The sequence below is a fragment of the Mchenga conophoros genome, linkage group LG18 (genome assembly GCF_057382185.1).
Source record: "Mchenga conophoros isolate Kocher_MC1m ecotype Shallow Benthic linkage group LG18, M_conophoros_male_GT1.1, whole genome shotgun sequence".
Taxonomy (NCBI): Eukaryota; Metazoa; Chordata; class Actinopteri; order Cichliformes; family Cichlidae; genus Mchenga; species Mchenga conophoros.
Window position 1 is genome coordinate 18,201,082 of NC_140543.1, and position 19,934 is coordinate 18,221,015.

At 42.8% G+C, this 19,934-nt stretch overlaps 1 protein-coding gene across 1 annotated transcript in view; it reads right to left on the minus strand.

Moving 5' to 3' along the window:
- The window catches only part of phlpp1 (PH domain and leucine rich repeat protein phosphatase 1), a 45,253-nt gene extending 26,513 nt beyond the window's left edge, over positions 1 to 18,740 (minus strand). The window contains exon 1 of the mRNA XM_085253372.1: positions 16,788 to 18,740. Coding sequence (XP_085109498.1) covers positions 16,788 to 18,417 — 1,630 coding nt within the window. The 5' untranslated portion in view covers positions 18,418 to 18,740. The remainder of the gene's footprint in view (positions 1 to 16,787) is intronic.
- Between the last annotated feature and the right edge of the window lie 1,194 nt (positions 18,741 to 19,934).

Below are 19,934 nucleotides of genomic sequence, written 5' to 3' on the forward strand. Positions count from 1 at the left end.
GTGTGATAGTAAACTGGCAGGAAAGCCATGGTGTCCAGTTATGTAATGCGTCTCTGTCTTACTTGCTTCCTCTCTCTCTCTCTCTCTCTCACACACACACACACACACACACACACACACACACACACACACACACACACACACACACACACACACAGGTTTCAGCTCTGTGTGTGCGTGCATATGAAATATTTTATAGGACCCTCAGCAGGACCAAAATTCCTCCTTTTTCCTACACATCTTTCTTCATAAACCTTGTATATATAATGTCAGGTTTCAGTATCTCCAGCTGTTATTCACACTTTGTTTTTTCCTCACTTTCTTCTGTCCAGTGGTTCAGTGGCTGTTCATGTGGGTAGGGAATGATTTCTAGCCCAGGTTACTCACAGCCTGACCCCTCTCTTGCTCTCTCTCGCTCTCTCTCTTTTTCTTGCAAACCTATAAAAACCTTAGCCATCTTTTGAAATATACTGGTACAGGCAGTACCCGAAAGCAAAAAAGAAAATTAAAACAAAAAGAGAGAAATGACTGCATTTATATTAGTGCTTTATTCAGCGCTTCTCTCCATTTACAACCCCAACTAGCCCACCCATCCCCTGGCCCCACCCACAGACCTCCACATGCCAGTGGTCCCTGCAGTGTGTCCTCAGCACAACCTGTGCCATTATGTTCAAGGATACACTGTTGACAGCTATGGGTCACTGCAGTCTGGGCACAGGGTGGCACACACTCATGAATGATGCAGCACTCGCCTTTGGTCTTAACAGCTCTTTGACAAACACATGAGGAAAGCTAGCACACAGGAAATGCATGCACAATGTAACAAAGGCTGACTGCAGTGTAGTATGAAGTTGCAATTAAAGAAAATCCCAAAGCAAAGAAACAATGCCGTGTTAACAGCATCTGCCTCGAGGAGTTTTTACTTAAACCCAATATGAACTCAAGCATACATTCACAAGCTCCTTTAGTATGTTGGCTATAATGTTTTATAATTACCATCAGAACTCAGTACACGAGGGGTACCTTAAAATGTGAGACAACATGCTCTTCGGGCTGTGCCAAAAAGTCTAGCAAACAAAGGTTTTCTGTCATAAAAATAAAGGGCTGTTTTTAATCCAGTTCAATTCAATTTTATTTAAATAGCACCAAATCACAACAACAGTTGCCTCAAGGCGCTTTATAGTGTAAGGTAAAGACGCCACAATAATACAAAGAAAACAGAAGGAAGGAAAAACTCCCTTTTAACAGGAAGAAACTCCAGCAGAACGAGGCTCAGGGAGGGCAGACATCTGCCACGACTAGTTGGGGGTGAGCAGATGAAGACAGGACAAAGATATGATGTGGAAGAGAGTCGGAGATTAATAATATCTAATAATTACATGGAGAGAGGTGTATAAACACATAATGAGTGAAAAAAGTGACTGAAGAAGAAACACTCAATGCATCATGGGAATCCCCCAGCAGCCTAGATTTATTGGAGCATAACTAAGGAGGACTCAGGGTCACCTGATCCAACCCTAGCCATAGACTTTATCAAAAAGGAACGTTTTAAGCCTAATCTTAAAAGTAGAGAGGGTGTCTGTCTCCTGAATCCAGATTTTTTTTTTTTTAAACCAAAGGAAGGTCTCTCCAAAGCTGCTATTACTGTTTTCACAAGCTGAGAGAGCACTATGTCTCATTAATGACACTTCGGGGAAAAAGCCGAGCATTTGCTGGTTTCTGGCTTCTGAAATGGGCGGTGCATCTTCATTTTACTTTACAAATTATACTCAAGAGGCAAGATGTTTACTGTGGCTACAGTTATGCATGTACAAAAGCAAACAAACCATACAAAGATATTGACCAGGCCTCTAGAAAAGTTTTGAGTGCAAATTTTCTCATCACTGAATCAGAAAAAAAATGCTCTCCTTTAGGAGCATTATTTTTAAGATTTACCCAAATCGTGCAAGAGCTTTCACAGACACACATATTATGTTATCGTTCGCAACACTGGTTGCTCATCAGCGCTAACACTGTGTCACTTCAGCCTCCGCATTCTGTCACTCAGCAGTTGCTAATGGCCTGCATACAGCAGCAGCAGCCTGTTTCTGCTGCACTCTATACAGCCTTGATAAAGTGCAGTGCCTTATATTGTATGTCGGGCTTAAAGAAAGTGAGGTAGGGGTGGGGAGGTGGGTACAGTCATCTTAAGCACAGTACAATAACACCCATCCAAACAGAGAGGTTTAGGCTTACCCACCTCACACTCAACCCCCCTGGGAAGTGCATCAAGGGAGGGTGAAATACGAGAGCTAGGGATGAAGAGACGGCGGCGATAAGGAGCAGGCTGACAACACCTCCTGCTGATACAGTGGCTAAAGAGGCGAGATGAGTATAGTAATTGGTAAGCGAGCGAAGGTTTGATGTTGAGCAAAAGGTTAAAACTGATAGCGGTGGGTTGCACAAGCATGGAGACACACACTCACGCATTTGTGTTTACGTCGGTGACTAATTAGCATACAGGGACTCCCATGTGTTTGTCACCTTGGGCTTCCCTGTTCATTTGTACCACAGCATTAATAATGCTGACAGTAATTAAGATGGAACATTTCACATACACCCTTCTCTTCTCATCATCATGCCACTGCCCTTTTCAGCAAAACTAATATTTCTTCTTTCAAATGGCGAGAAACGAGAAAATAATGGTAATGCGTGGATGACAAACTTGACATTTGGGATATTTACACACACACACACACACACACACACACACACACACACACACACACACACACACACACACACACACACACACACACACACAGTCAAACAGTATGTGGTATAGGCACAGAGCACCATGGCTCTAAAAAGAAAAAAAAAATAACTTCAATAACACCAGAATGAGCCAAAGTCAACTGCAGAGTCGAAATCCCCCTCTGCATTTCAGCACGGTCCTCCCGTATTAATGATAATAATAATAATAATTGTACTTCATATCTGTAAGCCACCAATTTAATTAAATTAACAATCTAAAATAGAGGCTTTTAATTGAGATACCAGAACTTCACTTCCACAGCCTGAAGGCCGTCACAGACGCCCATTAGAAGGAGAAAATATTTAAAGGTCACAAAAGAGCAAAACTGCTACAGATAATCAGGTGGATTGTTTGAGTCATGGCAACACTGACGACTGCGATTCCATGACATTTGGAGAGTTCTAAAAAGGCATAAACAAACTACTTGTTAATTTATGGACAGTGTTCATAATGAAGCTCCAAAGGCCTTAGAAAGTTAATGTGACAATAAGTAAAAATCATAATTATAGGAGCAGGAGGATTGCCAACTCTCTGTACATTTATGTATATATTTTACTGTTAACTCCTGCACGGCAGCTAAATCCCTTTTCTTCATATTTTGTTAAGACCGAGACTTTGTGTGTGTACCTGTCAGCCACTCGCACATGATGCCTTTAAAACTCAAAGGCTGAAGGCATAATAAAGTGGGCAAATGGATTAATCTGCCTCTAGTGTATTTCAGTTTACAGCCATGTAGGGCTGGGTTATATCATACCATTCACGGTAATAACGGTGTAATTTTGGGCAACGATAGGAAAATGAAATATCGCGATAGAATATGGGTAAAATGCGCATGCGCAGTGCCTTTGTTTACATACGCACATGGCGGCGACGCAGAATGAGAAGAGCGAAAGTGGATCGTTAAATGAAACGGATGAATCAGAATTGGTTTGTAACAATGCTGTAACTTCAGTGGTGTGGAACTGGTTTAGCTTTCGTCCGTCAGATACACAACAAAGCACTATTTTTGGTAGAGCATGCTAGCGGGCCGCCGTTATTACCGTGTTGTTTGGAAAATACGGCACACTTAAAATCAATCCTTTGATTTTTCTGAAAATCGACAGTGCCCCTTATAATCCCGTGTGCCTTATGTATGAATTCTGGTTGTGTTTATTGACCTCGAAATGATTTTATGTGGTACATGTTGCTCGAATCTGTCAAATATTTTAATACGATTTTGCTAAGCTACGAAGCCGCACCGCTTGATGGATTGTCGGAGCATTACGGCTATCGTAGGCAGGAGCCTTGCGGAGTGATACGTACTGCGCTTCAACATAATATTACCGTATTGTGTGTGTATAACCTCTTTTTAAGTTTTGTGGATATTATACATGGTTATGCTGAGGATATATCGGCCAATTTCCACTGGAAATGCCTTTTGGTTAAACTGTCAGCAAGGAATTTGCACTGTTACGTTTTTATATAACTTTAATGAACATAAAAAACAGCTGCTTGTTTAAGTGAAAATACATTGATGGGGTTTTTTGCACTAATAAAGTTGTGGAGTTGTAAAGTATTTTGTCTAGTGTCAATTATATCATCAGTTATATCGTTATCGCAAATTTTCAAATGTATATCGTGATAAATATTTTTGGTCATATCGCAAAAAAGGTTGGGAACCGCTGGCTTAAACAACATGGCAATGCAGCTTAACAAGTAAGTATAGGTCGTTGTGCTGTAAAATGCTGCACAAAATGCTTTGAGGACAACAGCGATGATCACCATCAACAGATGTGATATTATCGACTGTGTGCACTGAGCATGTGCTACAAATCAAAGTGTAGACAGATTCCTGCTTAGAAAAAAAGAGGCAGATTTAAGTGGGCGGCAGCAACATTTTCATACGTGCAGAACTAGAATAGCACTGGAGTGAGCTAGAGACTGGCTGAATACCAGAGCAGTGTACAAAATCATAAAGAAAGCGTGTGTGAATGGTGGGATTAATATTATGCTCGGCAGACTGAAAACTGCAGGCTGCTTGAGGCTCCTGTCTGAACTTGTTTTTCCTCATATGCAACGTGCCATTTGATAGCAGAGATACACTGAGCTGACGTGTTTTGACCATTACTGCAAGAAAACTGTAAATCAAGCTCAGTTAGCCCTGTCTTTATATGAGCAGTGCATAGTGGCAAAGACAACTTTTTCATTCCTGATTGATTAGCTGTTAAAACAAGCTGAAACACAATCAAATCACTTTCAGTTCCAAGCATTACCTGCGGGTAAACCAGACATACAGATAACAAGATCACTTCTTATAGTAAGTACTTAACCTTTGCCGCCATTTATTATCAGAAGCTATAAATGACCCTCACAGCTTGGCTAAATCTGGCACATATCCACCGAGGTACTGCAGGCATTCAAGTTATTCTGGGATCAAATACATTAAGGGTTGCCATGTTGGCAGCATGGATGTGTGGCGTCACACTAAGAAGGTGCTGAATTTGAATCCACTGGCTGGCTGGGACCCTTCTGTATGGCGTTTTCGTGGTTCGAGTCCTCGGGTACTTTCACCCAAAGTGCTGCACTATGTCCAACAGCATGTCCAACTATGTCCAACAGTATGCTAATTGGTAATTCTAAATTAGCTGTAGGTGTGAATGGTTGTCTGTGTTAGAGCCACAACAGATTGGTGACCTGCATGTGATTTTAAAATAATATAAACATATAAACAAACGTTGAAACTAAGAAATAGTATTGTTGTTGTTTTTTTTTAATAAACACTTATTTGGTATTTAATATAAGCGAACAGACCCTTTCTGTCCGCTCTGTATGGCTGCTGTTGCAGCTCACTTGGTTGAGCAGGAAAACCACATGCTGAAAGGCTGCAGGTGCAGGTCATTCTGCAGGTCATTCTCACTACCCTCCTGTCTACTCTCTACTGTGGCTGTCTAAAAATGACCAAGAAATCAAAAACTCTGTATATAAGGGACAACATTTAAAAAGAGTAAAGCTTAGCACAGTCTGCGTGGCTTCTTTTTGAAAATCCCGGACTGGACATCCTCTTATAGAGAAGATAGACCCAATATAGTTCAAAAGCCAGCACCTGCCACTGTATCATAGTATGACATGGATTACTTGCACAGCTGTGAAGGCACCATTAACACTAAACAACATAGTGTAAATACAGAGAGAGCATCTGCATGATGAGTTTTTTAGTGATCTGTTAATTATCTATTGGGGGGTTTTAGCTTTATTAGATAGCGGAGTAAAGATTAGACAGTGAAGCAGGGAGAGAGAGAGCGTGAGGAAGGCATGGGTCAGGCTGCTGTATTTAGCCTTGCAGCACACAAGGCCCTGCTCATATAAGGAAGACCACATTCTGCACGTATCCCAGCAGTATGACTCTCTAGTTACACAATTTGCTGATAAACTGGCCTGACCAGGCCAGGCATCAAAGGAGGCCCAGAACTGCTAACCAGCTGAAACCCCGTATCATCCATTAGCTATCAAAACTGCAGCAACTGCTCTTCTTATTTTCCAAACACAGAAGTGGTGATGCAACACAGTAGTAAACATACCCCTGTCCCAACTTTTCAGGTATTGTCTGCAAGTCACTGCATTTTACAAAGCTGTGCTCAGGCACTAATAAACCAGTGATTTCTGCTTTTTCTTATCCATATTTCTAGCTATTTCTATTAAAAAGCCTACTTTTTTAGATAGGCTACTAAAGCTTGTCCATGAAGACTGCAAGTCAGCAAAGCCAGTTGTTCTTTAATACCAAAGAAGGACAGTCCATGAAGCAATCAGACTCCAGATCTTTGCTTGAAGCCTCAACTAGTCCGACCCAGAGCAGAGAGAGAGAGGACAGAGACAAGAGAAAGCCTTTCACGCCAGTAAATGGACAGAGGGCAAGAATTAAAGGGCTGTGCTCTTGTGATGATGCAGAGGGACAGAACGAGTGAATGAATGAAATTGTGATGTTGTTGCACATTCCCCTGGCCCCACGTGCTCACTTTTCTCTTTCTTCTCATTCTCCCTCCTCCCTCCTTCCCCTGTCCTTTTGTTTTGTTTAAAATTTAACAAGGTCTGGAACAGCGAAGGGCTGAAGCGGGCATCCGGGGTGTTTTGGCTCAGCTTCATGTCACATGCAGGGGCCATGTGAACACAGTGGCACTGAGGGAGAGGGAGGAGGGGTGAGGGGGTGCCAGGGTGGGAGGGCAGTGAGGGAGAGAGAGGGAGAGAGCAAGAGAGAAGGGGGGGTAGTGAGAAAACAAAAGAGGGAAAGTCTTTAATCAGAGGAGCTGGGAAAAATAGAAAAGTGGAGGCCAAGTGAGAGTTGATAAAAGACACCAAGTGTTTATGTGAAAGAAACCACAAATGAAACAGGAACTGCTGACAGAATGTCACTGGGCAGAATAAGCATGCGCAAGAGAGTAAAATCCACAGGGGAAGGACACGAGAGAAAAGTGAAGGGTAACTTCCTGGTGCAGCAAGTGACGCCTTCACTTTTTTCCAGGACCTGGGTAATTATCAAACTGCACAGCTAACAGAAAGAGACTAGCAAATTGCCCTGCTGATGACAGTTTCACCTGTCCATTCTCTAAAGGCTGATGTTGAGCCTTCACCTATACAGACACACCACTATTATACAGTTAGGTCAAGAAATACTTGGAGGGTATACCTATACTGTATGGTTGGACACAATAATATTTAAAATTCTTATTTTAAATACTTGAAACCCATGGACTCAAACAAAAATAAAATAATAAAATAAAGGACTTCCTCTTTTCTGATGCTCTACCAATCCTTTAATGCTGTTTGTTGGCCCCTTTGTGCCAGCAGCTAAAATGCATGCTCAAACATTCACATTGCTAATGTATATCTCTCTGATGCATTTCTTATTTGCATGTATTGCTTCCTCAACAGCATGCAGTGGGTTCACAGCAGCGACTTCAAAAAAGCAAATGCTACAGCTAGAATGATGGAATAGACCACACCTGTCTATAAAAAGGGGTCTGAGACAAGCAGTCACTTGAGAAAGAGTTGTGATTCATGAATTTTGACGTAATCCCGTTCAATTAAAGATATAAATGTCACTAAAATATATTTTGATAAACAGTTGAAATGCCAAAAATACATATGAACCTAACTGTTAACACCCAGCGCCTATAACAAATCTTACCTGTATAAATGTTTTGGTAGCTGCTAATGATTCTGTTCAGTTTTGGGAAATGTAACGCATCTGTAATAATCCAACTGGGACAAACTGAAATTGTTACACTACTTATTTTGATATTCTAAACACCAAATAGTGAAAGAAGAACAGTAACCTGTTCTATTAACTCTTAGATGTGTTTCTGGCCAATTAATGAATGCCAGTAAATTATTCACTTTCCTTTAAGATGTTCTTTAAGAGCGCTATGGATATAACATTTTCGAATTTTAAGTATAATATCTGTGCATGTGTCTTGCGCAGTAATCATGCAAATCTGTTCCAGTAAATCACTGGCGTGTGGTGGCATCCTTCTTGTTTTTTAATAACCTTTCTTTCTTCATTCGCTCACCAATGAGGAAGTACTTTCATTGTGCTTCAGCATTTTTTTGAGAGAGATGAACTTCAAAATAGGTCAGTTCATATCAACAGATATGTTGTTGATATGAAATGACAACTCTGTCCACTTTCTATTAGAGCAAAGTCCAAAGAAATGAGCTCAGCTCCACCCAAACACACCTTATCTAACTGTGTCCAGATGACACATACAAAGATTCAAAGACCGCCTGGTAACTTTCTTTACACAATAATGTTTGCAAAACATTCTACCTCCTTAGCTTTTTCTGTTCCGTTTCTACAAAGCAGGAAAATGTATCTGTAAAAAAAAAAGAAAAAGAAATACAGAGCCACCCCAAAAAGCAAAGTGATCCTATCTTTTCTTCTAATGAAAACAAAAAGCTAAGACACTGGATTTTCAAACACAAAGCAAGCTACCCTGTCTGGAGACGTGGGCTTTGTAAAACAAATCAGTCTAAGCACCACTGGAGTGGTGGTATTTAAAGAAACATCCAAATTGATACAGTTCTGTCCAGTAGACTAGCAGGCAAGCAGGCCGCTTTTTTTGGGCCTCTTTAATGCTGAGAGTTGCAGATGTTGTTGGGTATTAGGCTATGCTGCTGCTGATCAAAGCTGCATAAAGTCAGCCCCTGCTGGCCGGCTTCTAATCCCCCGCTCATGGATGTGGTCGGGGCCAGGAGCTGGTGCTCAGCTCGGGGACAGTCAGCTGAGCCCGTGACCCTCCCGAAGGGGGAACCCTTTCATTGCTTTTTGTTTGGTGAACATCGACTATTCCAAACCTCCGAGATTTCCGGGGAGCATTTGGCAAGGGCAGCTTGACAGACAGCTAAGAGGATGGGCTTCTCCCACAGGGCAGGAAAAGCCGCTGCCCTTCCCAACCCCCTTTCCCAATTCCCTATCAAAGATGTGCCGGCTGGCAGACAACAGTGACATATCAGCATGACATTGCTCAGCCTAGATTCAACTGTTTACAAAGGCACTTTCAGCTGCATACAACCCTGTTTCTTTTTTACTTACAGTGTTTACACAGTGGGCATGCTATATACCCAAGCAAGCAAATCCACGCACGGAGACAGCAATCAGACAGAGACTTTTAAGCGTCTAAAAGCAATGATGTTAGCTGTTGGTTTTTGTCATTTATTAATAAGACAACCAGGAGGGTGACCACTAATTGTCAGAATGAAAAGCAATAAGCAAGGAAAGGATAGAGATATGGGAAGATAAATGCAAACTGTCAGATGGTGTGAGGGAGGAGGAGATGCGAGAAAAGATAGCGAGAGGAAAGGGAGGAGGATCGATCATGAGAGAAATTGAGAGAGGGAGGATGATTCGGCGTGAGAGGAGAGAAGGGGAGGGTGGTGGATGTCAGCCAAGAAGGCAATCTATATTAGACAGAACACAGTTCCCCTTGCTTTAACTGCTACAAGCTGACACCACCATCCTCTCCAAGTCTGCCTCAGTAGACACACACGTGAATCCTCCGAGATACTAACATCCAGCTCAGCACTGAGACTCTATGGTCACTATTCGTTTAAGAGCGCTTGCGCACGTGCGGCTCGCATGTGAACAAAAGTAAAATGCATACAGTAAATCTATTCTTTGATCGCTCAGTTTTCTCTTGGGCACACGGATACACTAGTGAAAGCCAGAAAAACCTCAGCGCACACCAACACATGCGTATTGGATTTGAGCTCTGGAACGTGTGAAATCTGGTTACACAATTACATAATGACTCAGCAATGGGCCATTTAGAAAGACCATTAGCTGTCAGGCGAGAACGTGAATGTGAGGAAGGATGAGGCAGCCCCAGTGCCTCACTTCTGCAGAGATGATGCAGGAGCCTTTACACACACGGAGATCCTTTGGTTCGGCTGCGTTTTATAGGTTTAAGTGAAAGCGACACTTGAATATTGCAAATGATCAACATCGCCGAGCACCAATAAAACATCATTTGATTAACAAAATTCACCCAAAGTAAACCGCTGGAAGGCATCCTCCTACTGTTATTATGATAACCAGTAATCGTTCATAAAAACAAAAAAACAAAACAATGACAAGAATCGCGCAGACTGTCCTCCTTCTGCCTTTGAAAATGTTTTCATAGAAATGCAAGTGTGAGTGTGGGAGCAATCTGGCGCGCTGACTGTACGAAGGGAGCAACGTGGCACTGACAAGACAGAGTGAGTGGTTTTCTGCTTGATAGCTGCCACAGAGCCTGCTGGAGAAAGCTGGGAGCTTCATTAAGCCTTTAAACCCTGCACAGTCCTTTAAGTCATCACGTCACTAGCCGCTGCCGCCTCAGAGAGGCCCCTGAGGTAACAGTGGAAATATACTGCCCTGAAAAGAGATTTCACAAAGCTTTGAGAGTAGTCAAACTATTGCAATCTTCATGAAATGTTAACATGTTCCTCACACCGTAGGCAACAACCTGCCCAAGATTCCACCGAGACTTTATTATCATATGATAAATATAATAATAGAAAGCTACAAATCTTTTAAAGATGTGTAAGAAGAGTGACAAATTCAAGGGCAGCTGAGCGTGAACACTTGCCCCCCACACACCTCTACAACAAGAGGTGGTGGCTCTGCTTTGCTTTAGGAGGCCATGGATCATTTGAGTCCACTTGTATCAGAGGGGGAAAAAAGTTGTTCTAAGTGATCACTTTCAACTTTTTACATCAAGAGCAGGAGTGGTCTCTTACAGGATGACTGTGCCCACATACAAACCACATGAGGGGTCACTGAAGAGTTTGATGAGCATGAAAATTAAATGATTAATATGCTATGCATACCAGCTGAAAATGCACGAGAGACTTTGGACCAGAGTGTTAACTTTCTTCACCTCCTTCACTAAAACACTCTACATCAGAATATCTTTTGAAAGAAATTGGTGATCAGTGCCAAGGTACATTGGTTCTGGTGGCGTGCAGGGGTTCAACACATCTGCGTACCAAAATGAAAAGAGGTGATGACCTGATAACAACTATCAAAATTTGGAGAAATGACATATAACAGTTCAAGCTGATCTCACAGCACATTTTTTAATGTTTGTAATGACAAATTTCCCAACATTATTTGGTGTCCCTGAACATGACTGGTGGTGGAGGAGTAAGTCATTCTTGACTTTCACACCAGAGACCCATACATTTCTTCACACAACATTTGTAGGGTATGTGTTACAGATATGTCATATGGTTGTGTTTAGATTTAGCTATTAAAAACTACTTGGTTAAGGTTAGGCATTAATAATAATTTTTAAAAAAGTGTTTTGGGCTGAAATACAACAGTTGCCACAGCTTTTAGAGCTTTGTTTTCCTGGTTGCCATGGTGTCACATGCTCTTTCTGTACAACAAAAAGAAAAATCTGCGAATCTGACACAAAATATATTTCATATTGAAATGCATTACTTACAGAATTTGTGTCCATGAACAAACAAACAAACACACACACACACACACACACACACACACACACACACACACACACACACACACACACACAGGCAAAGACATTTTCCTGACTATTAGACACGTTACCAAGAGACTGAGCAGGATTTTCCTTTACAAAGCAAAGAAGTCTCTTTAGGAAAATGTATGGCGGCAAAAGAATTGGGCTCAATTAATCTGACACTTTGTTCATATATTGTTTGTTATTTTAGGCACCAAAGCTCCTTGGCTAGGTAAAAGAAAAATGATAGCAGTTTGGGGTAAGGGAAACCTTTTTACAACAGGCCACCTGCTTATACTCTAGATTTAATTTTTTCCTATGTGCTTTAGTTAGTAAAATTACATTTATAGTTCTCAGATTGTCTGTTACACATCTCTCAGCATGAACAGGACACACAAACACAGAGGAAAAAATAAAAAATAAACAGTTGTGGAACTTCGAAGGCTTGTGTTGAAAAGGTCCGGATAAGTGCAGAAAACTCCCCCTCCCCCTTTAAACAAAGCTTTCTGTAAGACGCGGAAGGAATATTACTGCCATTTTTAGATGCAGTGGAATTAACCCAGGTGATGACAAAAATGCAGAATATGTGCAGTGTTAGCCTTGGCCTTGTAGCTAGATCCCAAAGCAATAAAGTAGTCAAGTTATTGCCCGAATGTTGCAAGTAAACACCTGAATATCAGTGAGGCCATGTTTCAGTTGGTCTTGAGGGTTTGCAAAAATAAACTGAAATAAAAATGTTACATTTCATTAAAATTGTGCACATAATGTGAAAAACCGATATTACTCAGATTACAACGTTAACGGCTACCATAAACCTGCAAAGCTACAAACATTTTTAATCAGGAAGATATTGTGTTTCATAAAACCAGAGTCATTATTGGTATTATCTCTGCTTTTATTAGTTCTTCATGGCTGATTCTTCCTGCCAATTTCACCTTCCTGGCGCACAATGACGACATGGGAATTACCTGAAAATTGGGTGCAGTGTGCTGAAACGGCTACCAAAACTGACTTCCACAGAAGCTTGAGCTATGAACCTGCATGGAACTGAAAGGAATTAATACCTTGATAGTTTCTAGGCCCGTGGTCATTAATTTAACTCGTAAGGCACACCAAATCTTCCCACTTTAGACCTACAGGAAACTGCTTTTCAAACATTTCAACTTTAATAGAGTACGAAGTAGAGCTCACAAAAAGTAGCTGGTATGCTTAAGTGCATAGATGAGAGTGTTTGCGACGCCGCGTAGGCTAATGAATCTAAATAATTTAGCATGCTGCTTTGGTTTAGTTAAGAACTTCAGGCTCTTTGCCTCTAGAGAAAACCCTGTGCCAGTGTGTGCATGTCAGTATGCCATTTCTCTTTAAAACAAGTCTACACACACACACACACACACACACACACACACACACACACACACACATCTAGAGAGAGACAAACACTACTACCTCTGGGTAATGGAAAAGAAGCACCCCAGTAGGGGGTAGGTAACTTCATTAGCTTGCTGGACTGGAGATTTGCAGTCATGAGAGAAGAAACTGGGTTACAGAGTAACATTGAAAAAATATAATGTTTTAATCTGAAATATTACAATTTTTACTAAACCGCACCGTTGATTAACAGAGAACTTCTGTTTGCTTGCTAAGCGATGATGCATCAGCCCTGTTTCCAGGTCAAAGCATCTACTGCATTGACTGAGGCTGTTGTCTTTTCAACATGTTGTAATGCTTTGCGCCTTGTTTTATTTAATAAAACAATTTCCCTCAAAATAATAAGTGTTCATTCTCTAGATCTCCAGCTTTCAGATAGCACTACTTATATGCTATCTGAAACCTTTAACATGCCTTTTATAAGGCTCACAGTCTCCTGAACACCAAATATTTAAATGCTTAAATATTTAAGATGGGCTCATCTGAAATGTTTTCTTGGCTTATGTTTACCATATGATGGTGTTTATCTCCTTCCTCTAAACACGACTTCACTAACCCTCCAAATGTCACTGTTATTTAATTTCCATCTTTCTTTATGTCTAAAGTGATAGCAATGTCTGTTTTAGTTTTTCTTTAGAAACAAGAATAAAAGCAGAATGTAGTTTATCATCTTTAGATGAATAGTAGATAGCTAACACTGATAACTAGTGTAACCAACTACTTTACATTTAAAAAGATAGACCACCAAAAAGCATGACTGGTACAGACTGTTTTGCTACATGGCTCACAGCTAGGAAGGTATCCATCACCAACATTTTCAAGAGCAATAATTAAAGAATAAATATTTGTGTATTCTTTATCGAAAAAGTTTCTAGAATAGTAATACAAGAAGAATGATAAAAAGATAGATCAGAGATCCACCAAACATGTGCTCCAGGGAGGCACTGCCTCTCGAGTTCAAAGGAATTTATTCTCAAAAAGATGAGACACTTTGCTATCTGTGATAGAGTTTTACAGTAGTCGGGGCTTAGACAGCTCTCTCTCTTTCTCACACACACACACACACACACACACACACACACACACACACACAGAAGTGCCAATAACATGCAAACCAAAGCAGATACATATTTTTCTTGACTCCACTAAACTTTAGTTTAATAATAAGTCCAAGTGGCCTTTAAATTGTGTGTATTTTCTGTATTTTTTAAATAATTTTTTTCCCTTATACTCAAATTCTAATAAAGCTGGCTTGGCATTACAAGAGACTCCTGTGTGAGCAGCTCTGAAAGGATCACTCATCAGCCTTCCAAAGAGGACAGCGGCCCTTTGATCTAGTCAGCCTATATGTGTGTGCTTGTGTGTCTAGTAGGGCAAAGTGAGTTTTCTCATTTGACCACTGCAGAGTCTGTGTTCTCAAAGCATGACCTGACCCCTTCCTGGATTGTCCAAAGGATCTATCGAGATGCTCCATGGCAACTCCTCGACTTAACAGCCCCTTCCCATCATTCTCCTGCTTCCCTAATCATGCAGAGTTGCTGAGTACTTCATATGTCACTCTTATTAAAAATATAGCACAGCATAGCGGCTGCTCTCATACTTAATATCTAGGTTACGATTAAAAGTGCATAGAGCTTGTACTGTGCAACAGCGTGAGAAAACATAGTTTAGATACTAAACTTCCTGTATCAAAGGCCACTCTGCATGACCAGACACATAAAACAAAAAGGTCTTCAGTGTGACTGAGGCCTACAGCTGTGGCAGCTGTGGCTGAGATTCAGCCAACAAGTCAGCTGGGGCTAGTCCGATCGCTGCTATTTGAGAGAGAAAAAAGCCATTCGAAGACAGCTCAACATGTGTCAGCGCAGAATTCCTTCATACATCCCATCCCCCTCAGCCCTCTCATTCCCTTCTGTAGAAGACGTGCCTGACATTCTAGAGGAGCCAGCGTACATTCCTCACGTGCTTCAGCGCAGTAAGGAAACAGTGGAAGAGCGGGCTAGTAAAGTCCCAAGGGCATCAGCACTGCTCTCTCTTTACAGTGCATCCCTGTATATATATGTGTGTGTGTGTGTGTGTGTGTGTGTGTGTGTGTGTGTGTGTGTGTAGTGCTCTTCAATGTCGTTCTACATGTGGCTGGACAAGAGGCAAGCCTCATTTGCAGACTGCAGCCTGGGTGTTGTTGAGTGGCACTTTGTGTGGTGGTGGTGGTGGGGGCGTGCCGGGGAGAGCTCAGGTGATCGTAGTTAAGCTGTCTCACATGAGATGTGGAGGCGTCACCATCAGAGGGCCGTGAGGGCTTCCTCTGCCGGCAGTTAACAGCTGCTGTTTGCTACTGGCTCATCTCAGATGACTGCACAGGCTCATGTAGGATTTGATTTGTTATTTTCTCTAAATGGGCATTGATTAAGGAGTCCCAGTATGCACGCTTGTACAGCCTTCCATGTAATTAAATAATCCTAGCAATCGGAAACAATTGGTTCTATGGCCGTTTTCAGCTTCTTATTAAATAACTTCTGTTTCAGCAGCCTCCAGGGACAGGAAGCTACAGAGCATTACAGTTTGCACACTTCAGACCAGTTTCCTCAACTGTCCTGATTCAGCTCACATTATCACCCCTCAACCACCACCGCCACCCACACACTCGACTTCCCACAGCAGCAAACAGCAATAGCAGCGGTGGTGGAGGCAGTGGCATGGTGAAGAAAAGGGCTTCCTGAGCTTTGGAGAAGCACGTTAACCCAGCTTGGCAAGCAGTTAGTTAGTGTGACAGTAGCTGTGCTGGATGCCAGTAGGACAGGCAGTGTGCAGCATCTCAATGACCAGAATTCACAGAGTCCACAGAGAGGGTTTATGGTCTTCCCAGCCATACCGCTCCCACCCCTATTCTCCATCCAACCAAAAAGGAATTCAGGCTTTTCATTAGGATGATAATGGGGCAAAAGCCGGAAAGGGCCCCCATGTCTGAGCACCATAAGTTGTGGTGATGGCTTTGTAGCCAATGGCATGTGTGTCCATGGGAGCAAAGTGTGCTGCTACAGGCCAACAAAGATAGCTGAAGCCGGAAGAAGCAACAAAAAAAAAAAAAACAAAGACTGTAATGCAAGGTAGATCTGTAAAATCAACATCCTTCTGGAACGTGACCTCACTTTGACCCATTAATGCAAGCACACGGATAACCTGAACATAGCAACCCATCACTGGGAAAAAGGCTTAGTCTATCAGACCTTTAATAATGACCCTCTAAAACTGTTGTCGCAGTTATCAGGTTTTGTGCTGCACTCATACTGCACAAGCTCATCCTGTGAAAATATTATCCTGCCTCTGCAAAAAGGATATGGTGTCATACCATACAAATGCCTGAATCCACCAGATTCATTCTTTCACAGGTTAACAACCTGTTCCAAGCACTACAACATTACGGATCTCCACTCCAAACAACAAAGGCTTCATATAAAGGCCTCAGTAACTGTCAGAATGAGCAAAACACACATGGATCGCAATAGGATGATATTATAATGATATTAGTCATATTACACATGTATACACAGACACGTAGTTTCATTTACCTGCATAAAAACGTAACAAGGAGCCAATTTCTGTGTTAAGCCCCTCCTCCTGAACTCTCCACGGGTTCTTAAATCCAAGCTTAAAGAGAAAGTCATTCTGGATCTGCAGAGGCCTCTCATCTGGGCTAAGCCTCCTAACAGCTTCACCATGCAGCTGAACATAGAGTGTGGGGCTGGAATTATAAGAATCTCCATTCTGGTGTGCTGTGAGCCCTGTTTTTACGGCCCCCTGGCCACAGTCCGGATCTTGGATGTCAGGTGTGTTACCTGTAGAACCAGCTCTTGACAATGAGCCGGAACTACTGCTGGGTGGGAGGCTGCCCAGACTGTGTGGGCTGAGTCTGCTATCTGGCCCCACGTCGCTTGTCACGTCGCTTAAATGTCCCACGTTGCACTGCTTGTAGTTGGCAGTGACAGCAGTGATGCCATTAGTATGATGCTGGGAGATGGGGTCCATGCTTGAGCTCGATGCTGGACAGTCGAGTTCCAGTTCGTCTGACGAGCTCCCGTACATGTCATGGCCCTCTGTGGCACTATCAAAGGAGGGACTGAGGATGGATGCCTCAGTTCCCAGGATCATGTCATCACTCAGGGAGTCCCTGTGTTCACTGAGGCGGGCCCCGGAGCTCAGGTCGTCAAATGCACTGCTTTCCACATCTGAGCCAGAGTTTAATCCATAACTGTCCACACCGTTCCTGTGCTCCGAATCATCGTCATTGGGGGTATCCATGTTAGAGTTAGAATTCAAGTCTGACAGCGAACAGGTTATGTTGTCTTCTGACTCCGGGGTGAAAAGTTTTCCATCAACGTCCTGTTGCTTTTGCCTGACATCTGCGTTCTCCATGAGGAGAAGTCTCAACCTGTCATTTGGACGGGTTCTTAAATCTGTGGTTTCCAGTGGGGTCAGGTGGCTGCATTTTATACTCGAGTCTTCTTTTACCTTGTCCTGATTATCATTATATTCATAATTCATGTTACAGTTCCCATTTTGGTCCGTCTTGGAGGCGTCTTTACAAAAAATGCGCATTACAGAGCTCGACTTGCTGGAGAGTTTACTCAGTCGGAGGGCCACCTCGCCGGCTGTGGTGTCCATAGTGCAAAGCACCGGCCTGGGATACGAGGGCGTCAGTCTGTCGTGGACGTGTATGGCGCCCCGGTGGAGATCTGCTCTCACCCACTCGCGATCTGCGGACTGCAGCTGCATGTTCTGTCGGTGCTTCATCAGAGTCTTCCTATCCAGACTTCGAGTATGTAAAGACGCAGAGGACAGGGCCGAGTTCATCTTCGCGCCGCAAGCGGCGGTGACAGCTGAGGTGGTAGTGGTGGCTGCAGCTGCAGCTGAGAGGTTCCTCTTCAAGCGCCTCCGTCGCAACAGGAGCGAGCTGGAGTTGCTGGATGAGCTCCGGCCATTAGACGCCACGGCTCGGTTTGACGCACTAGTCCCCGCTGTAGAGGCGGAATGAGAAAGGCTATTCCCGTTCTTTGCCTCAGCGCGGGAGGGTGCCAAACATCCACCGCCATCATCCGCTGGAGTCCCCTGGGCGACAGACAGTCCGCTGGGCTTCTTCATTAACTTGGTCGCGCCTCCATCTGACGCGCCATCCTCAGCGACAGCCTGTACACTTTCCATCCCTGCCAATGAAAAGTCCCCCGCTCTAAATAAATAACGGTGCGCACTTGGTTATGCCTAAAAGCTCTACATTTAAAAGCCCGAATACGTGCCCGCCGCGCTAAATGTCCGCCAACTGGGCGGTGTTGCTGAGTTATTCCACTAGTAGTCATTCACTCCTCGCCTTCCTTTCCCTGTCGGAGTCTCCTCCGCTGCTCCCAAAAAACATCTTACTGATTAAATTCGCTGAGAAAGAGGCTGGGCGAGCAGGGACAGATCAGGGCGGAGACGTGACTGTGCGTCCCATTTGGACCAAAACACAGCGCTAGAATATGAAATGAACGTCGGCCGACCTCCTACGCAAATACCGACTAATATATATTCATGAGGAGGACACAAGATGGGGGTCGCTAACAACAACGCGGTGAATTGTGGGAAGAGTATTGCGCTAGCTAGCGTCTTGTAGTCGCCGCTGCCGGGACGAAACTGTTAAAAAAATACATTTCCCAGCAAGCCTTTTTGCACTTTCAGTCAAGTGAGGCGGCGAACAGTTGAGAGGCGTAAACATAGCGCCTATAAAATGTTTGGTGTTGCGTTACAGGAGCACGTCCTGTGTTTACTGTGGCGAACTCACCCTTTGCTACTTGTACGCTAACAGCGAGTAAAACTGTAAGACGCAGTCACACAGTGAGTTGTCAATGTCAACTGTTGAATATGTGAGGAAACTTTCAACTGTTATCGAGGATTCCTTGCACATTGGCTAGCTTACACGGCGGTCATTTATCTTAAAAATAAAAGAGAAAGTTTTTGTTATGCTACAAGGTTAAACTAAGCCTCGCTGTAGGTCTAAATGTTTTAGATAAGTGGTGACGAAGCAAATAACTTCGGCACCATCTCATCAGGACGCCATTTCACAAGGCTCAGTGTACGTCGACTTATTCTGTTGTATTTTCCGCCATCTAGTGGAGCGTTGAGGCCACAGCGAGCCTTACTGTACCAGACAGACTACTTGTTCACATTCTGCCGCATATATTACGGCAGTATAAAGTCACACAATGTAATTTGGTTTAAAAAACTACGTTTTACCTGTGTGGAATTAAAGATCCTGCAAAAAAAAAAAGACTAAAAATATTATGTTATTAACGTCTACTGCTTAGGAGTGGTTATTCATTTGAATAACCATACATATTCAAATGGAAAATGGTATTTCTACATATCGGAAGTCTCAGTGCTTAAAGGATTATAGTTTATTTAAACTGTCAACTTTGTTAGGATCAACCATTCCTTAAGGCAAATATCTAATCAGCTAATCACATGGCAGTGATTCAGTGCATTCAGGCATGTTTATATGGTCAAGATGACCTGCTGAAGTTCAAACAGAGCGTCAGGATGGGGAAGAAAGTAATTTAAGCAGCTTTGAACAAGGCATGGTTGTTGGTGCCAGATGGGCTGATCTGAGTATTTCAGAGATTGTTTATCTAAACTGTGTCTGTCTCTATATGTTTGCCTTGTAGCAGACTGGCGACTTGTCCAGGATG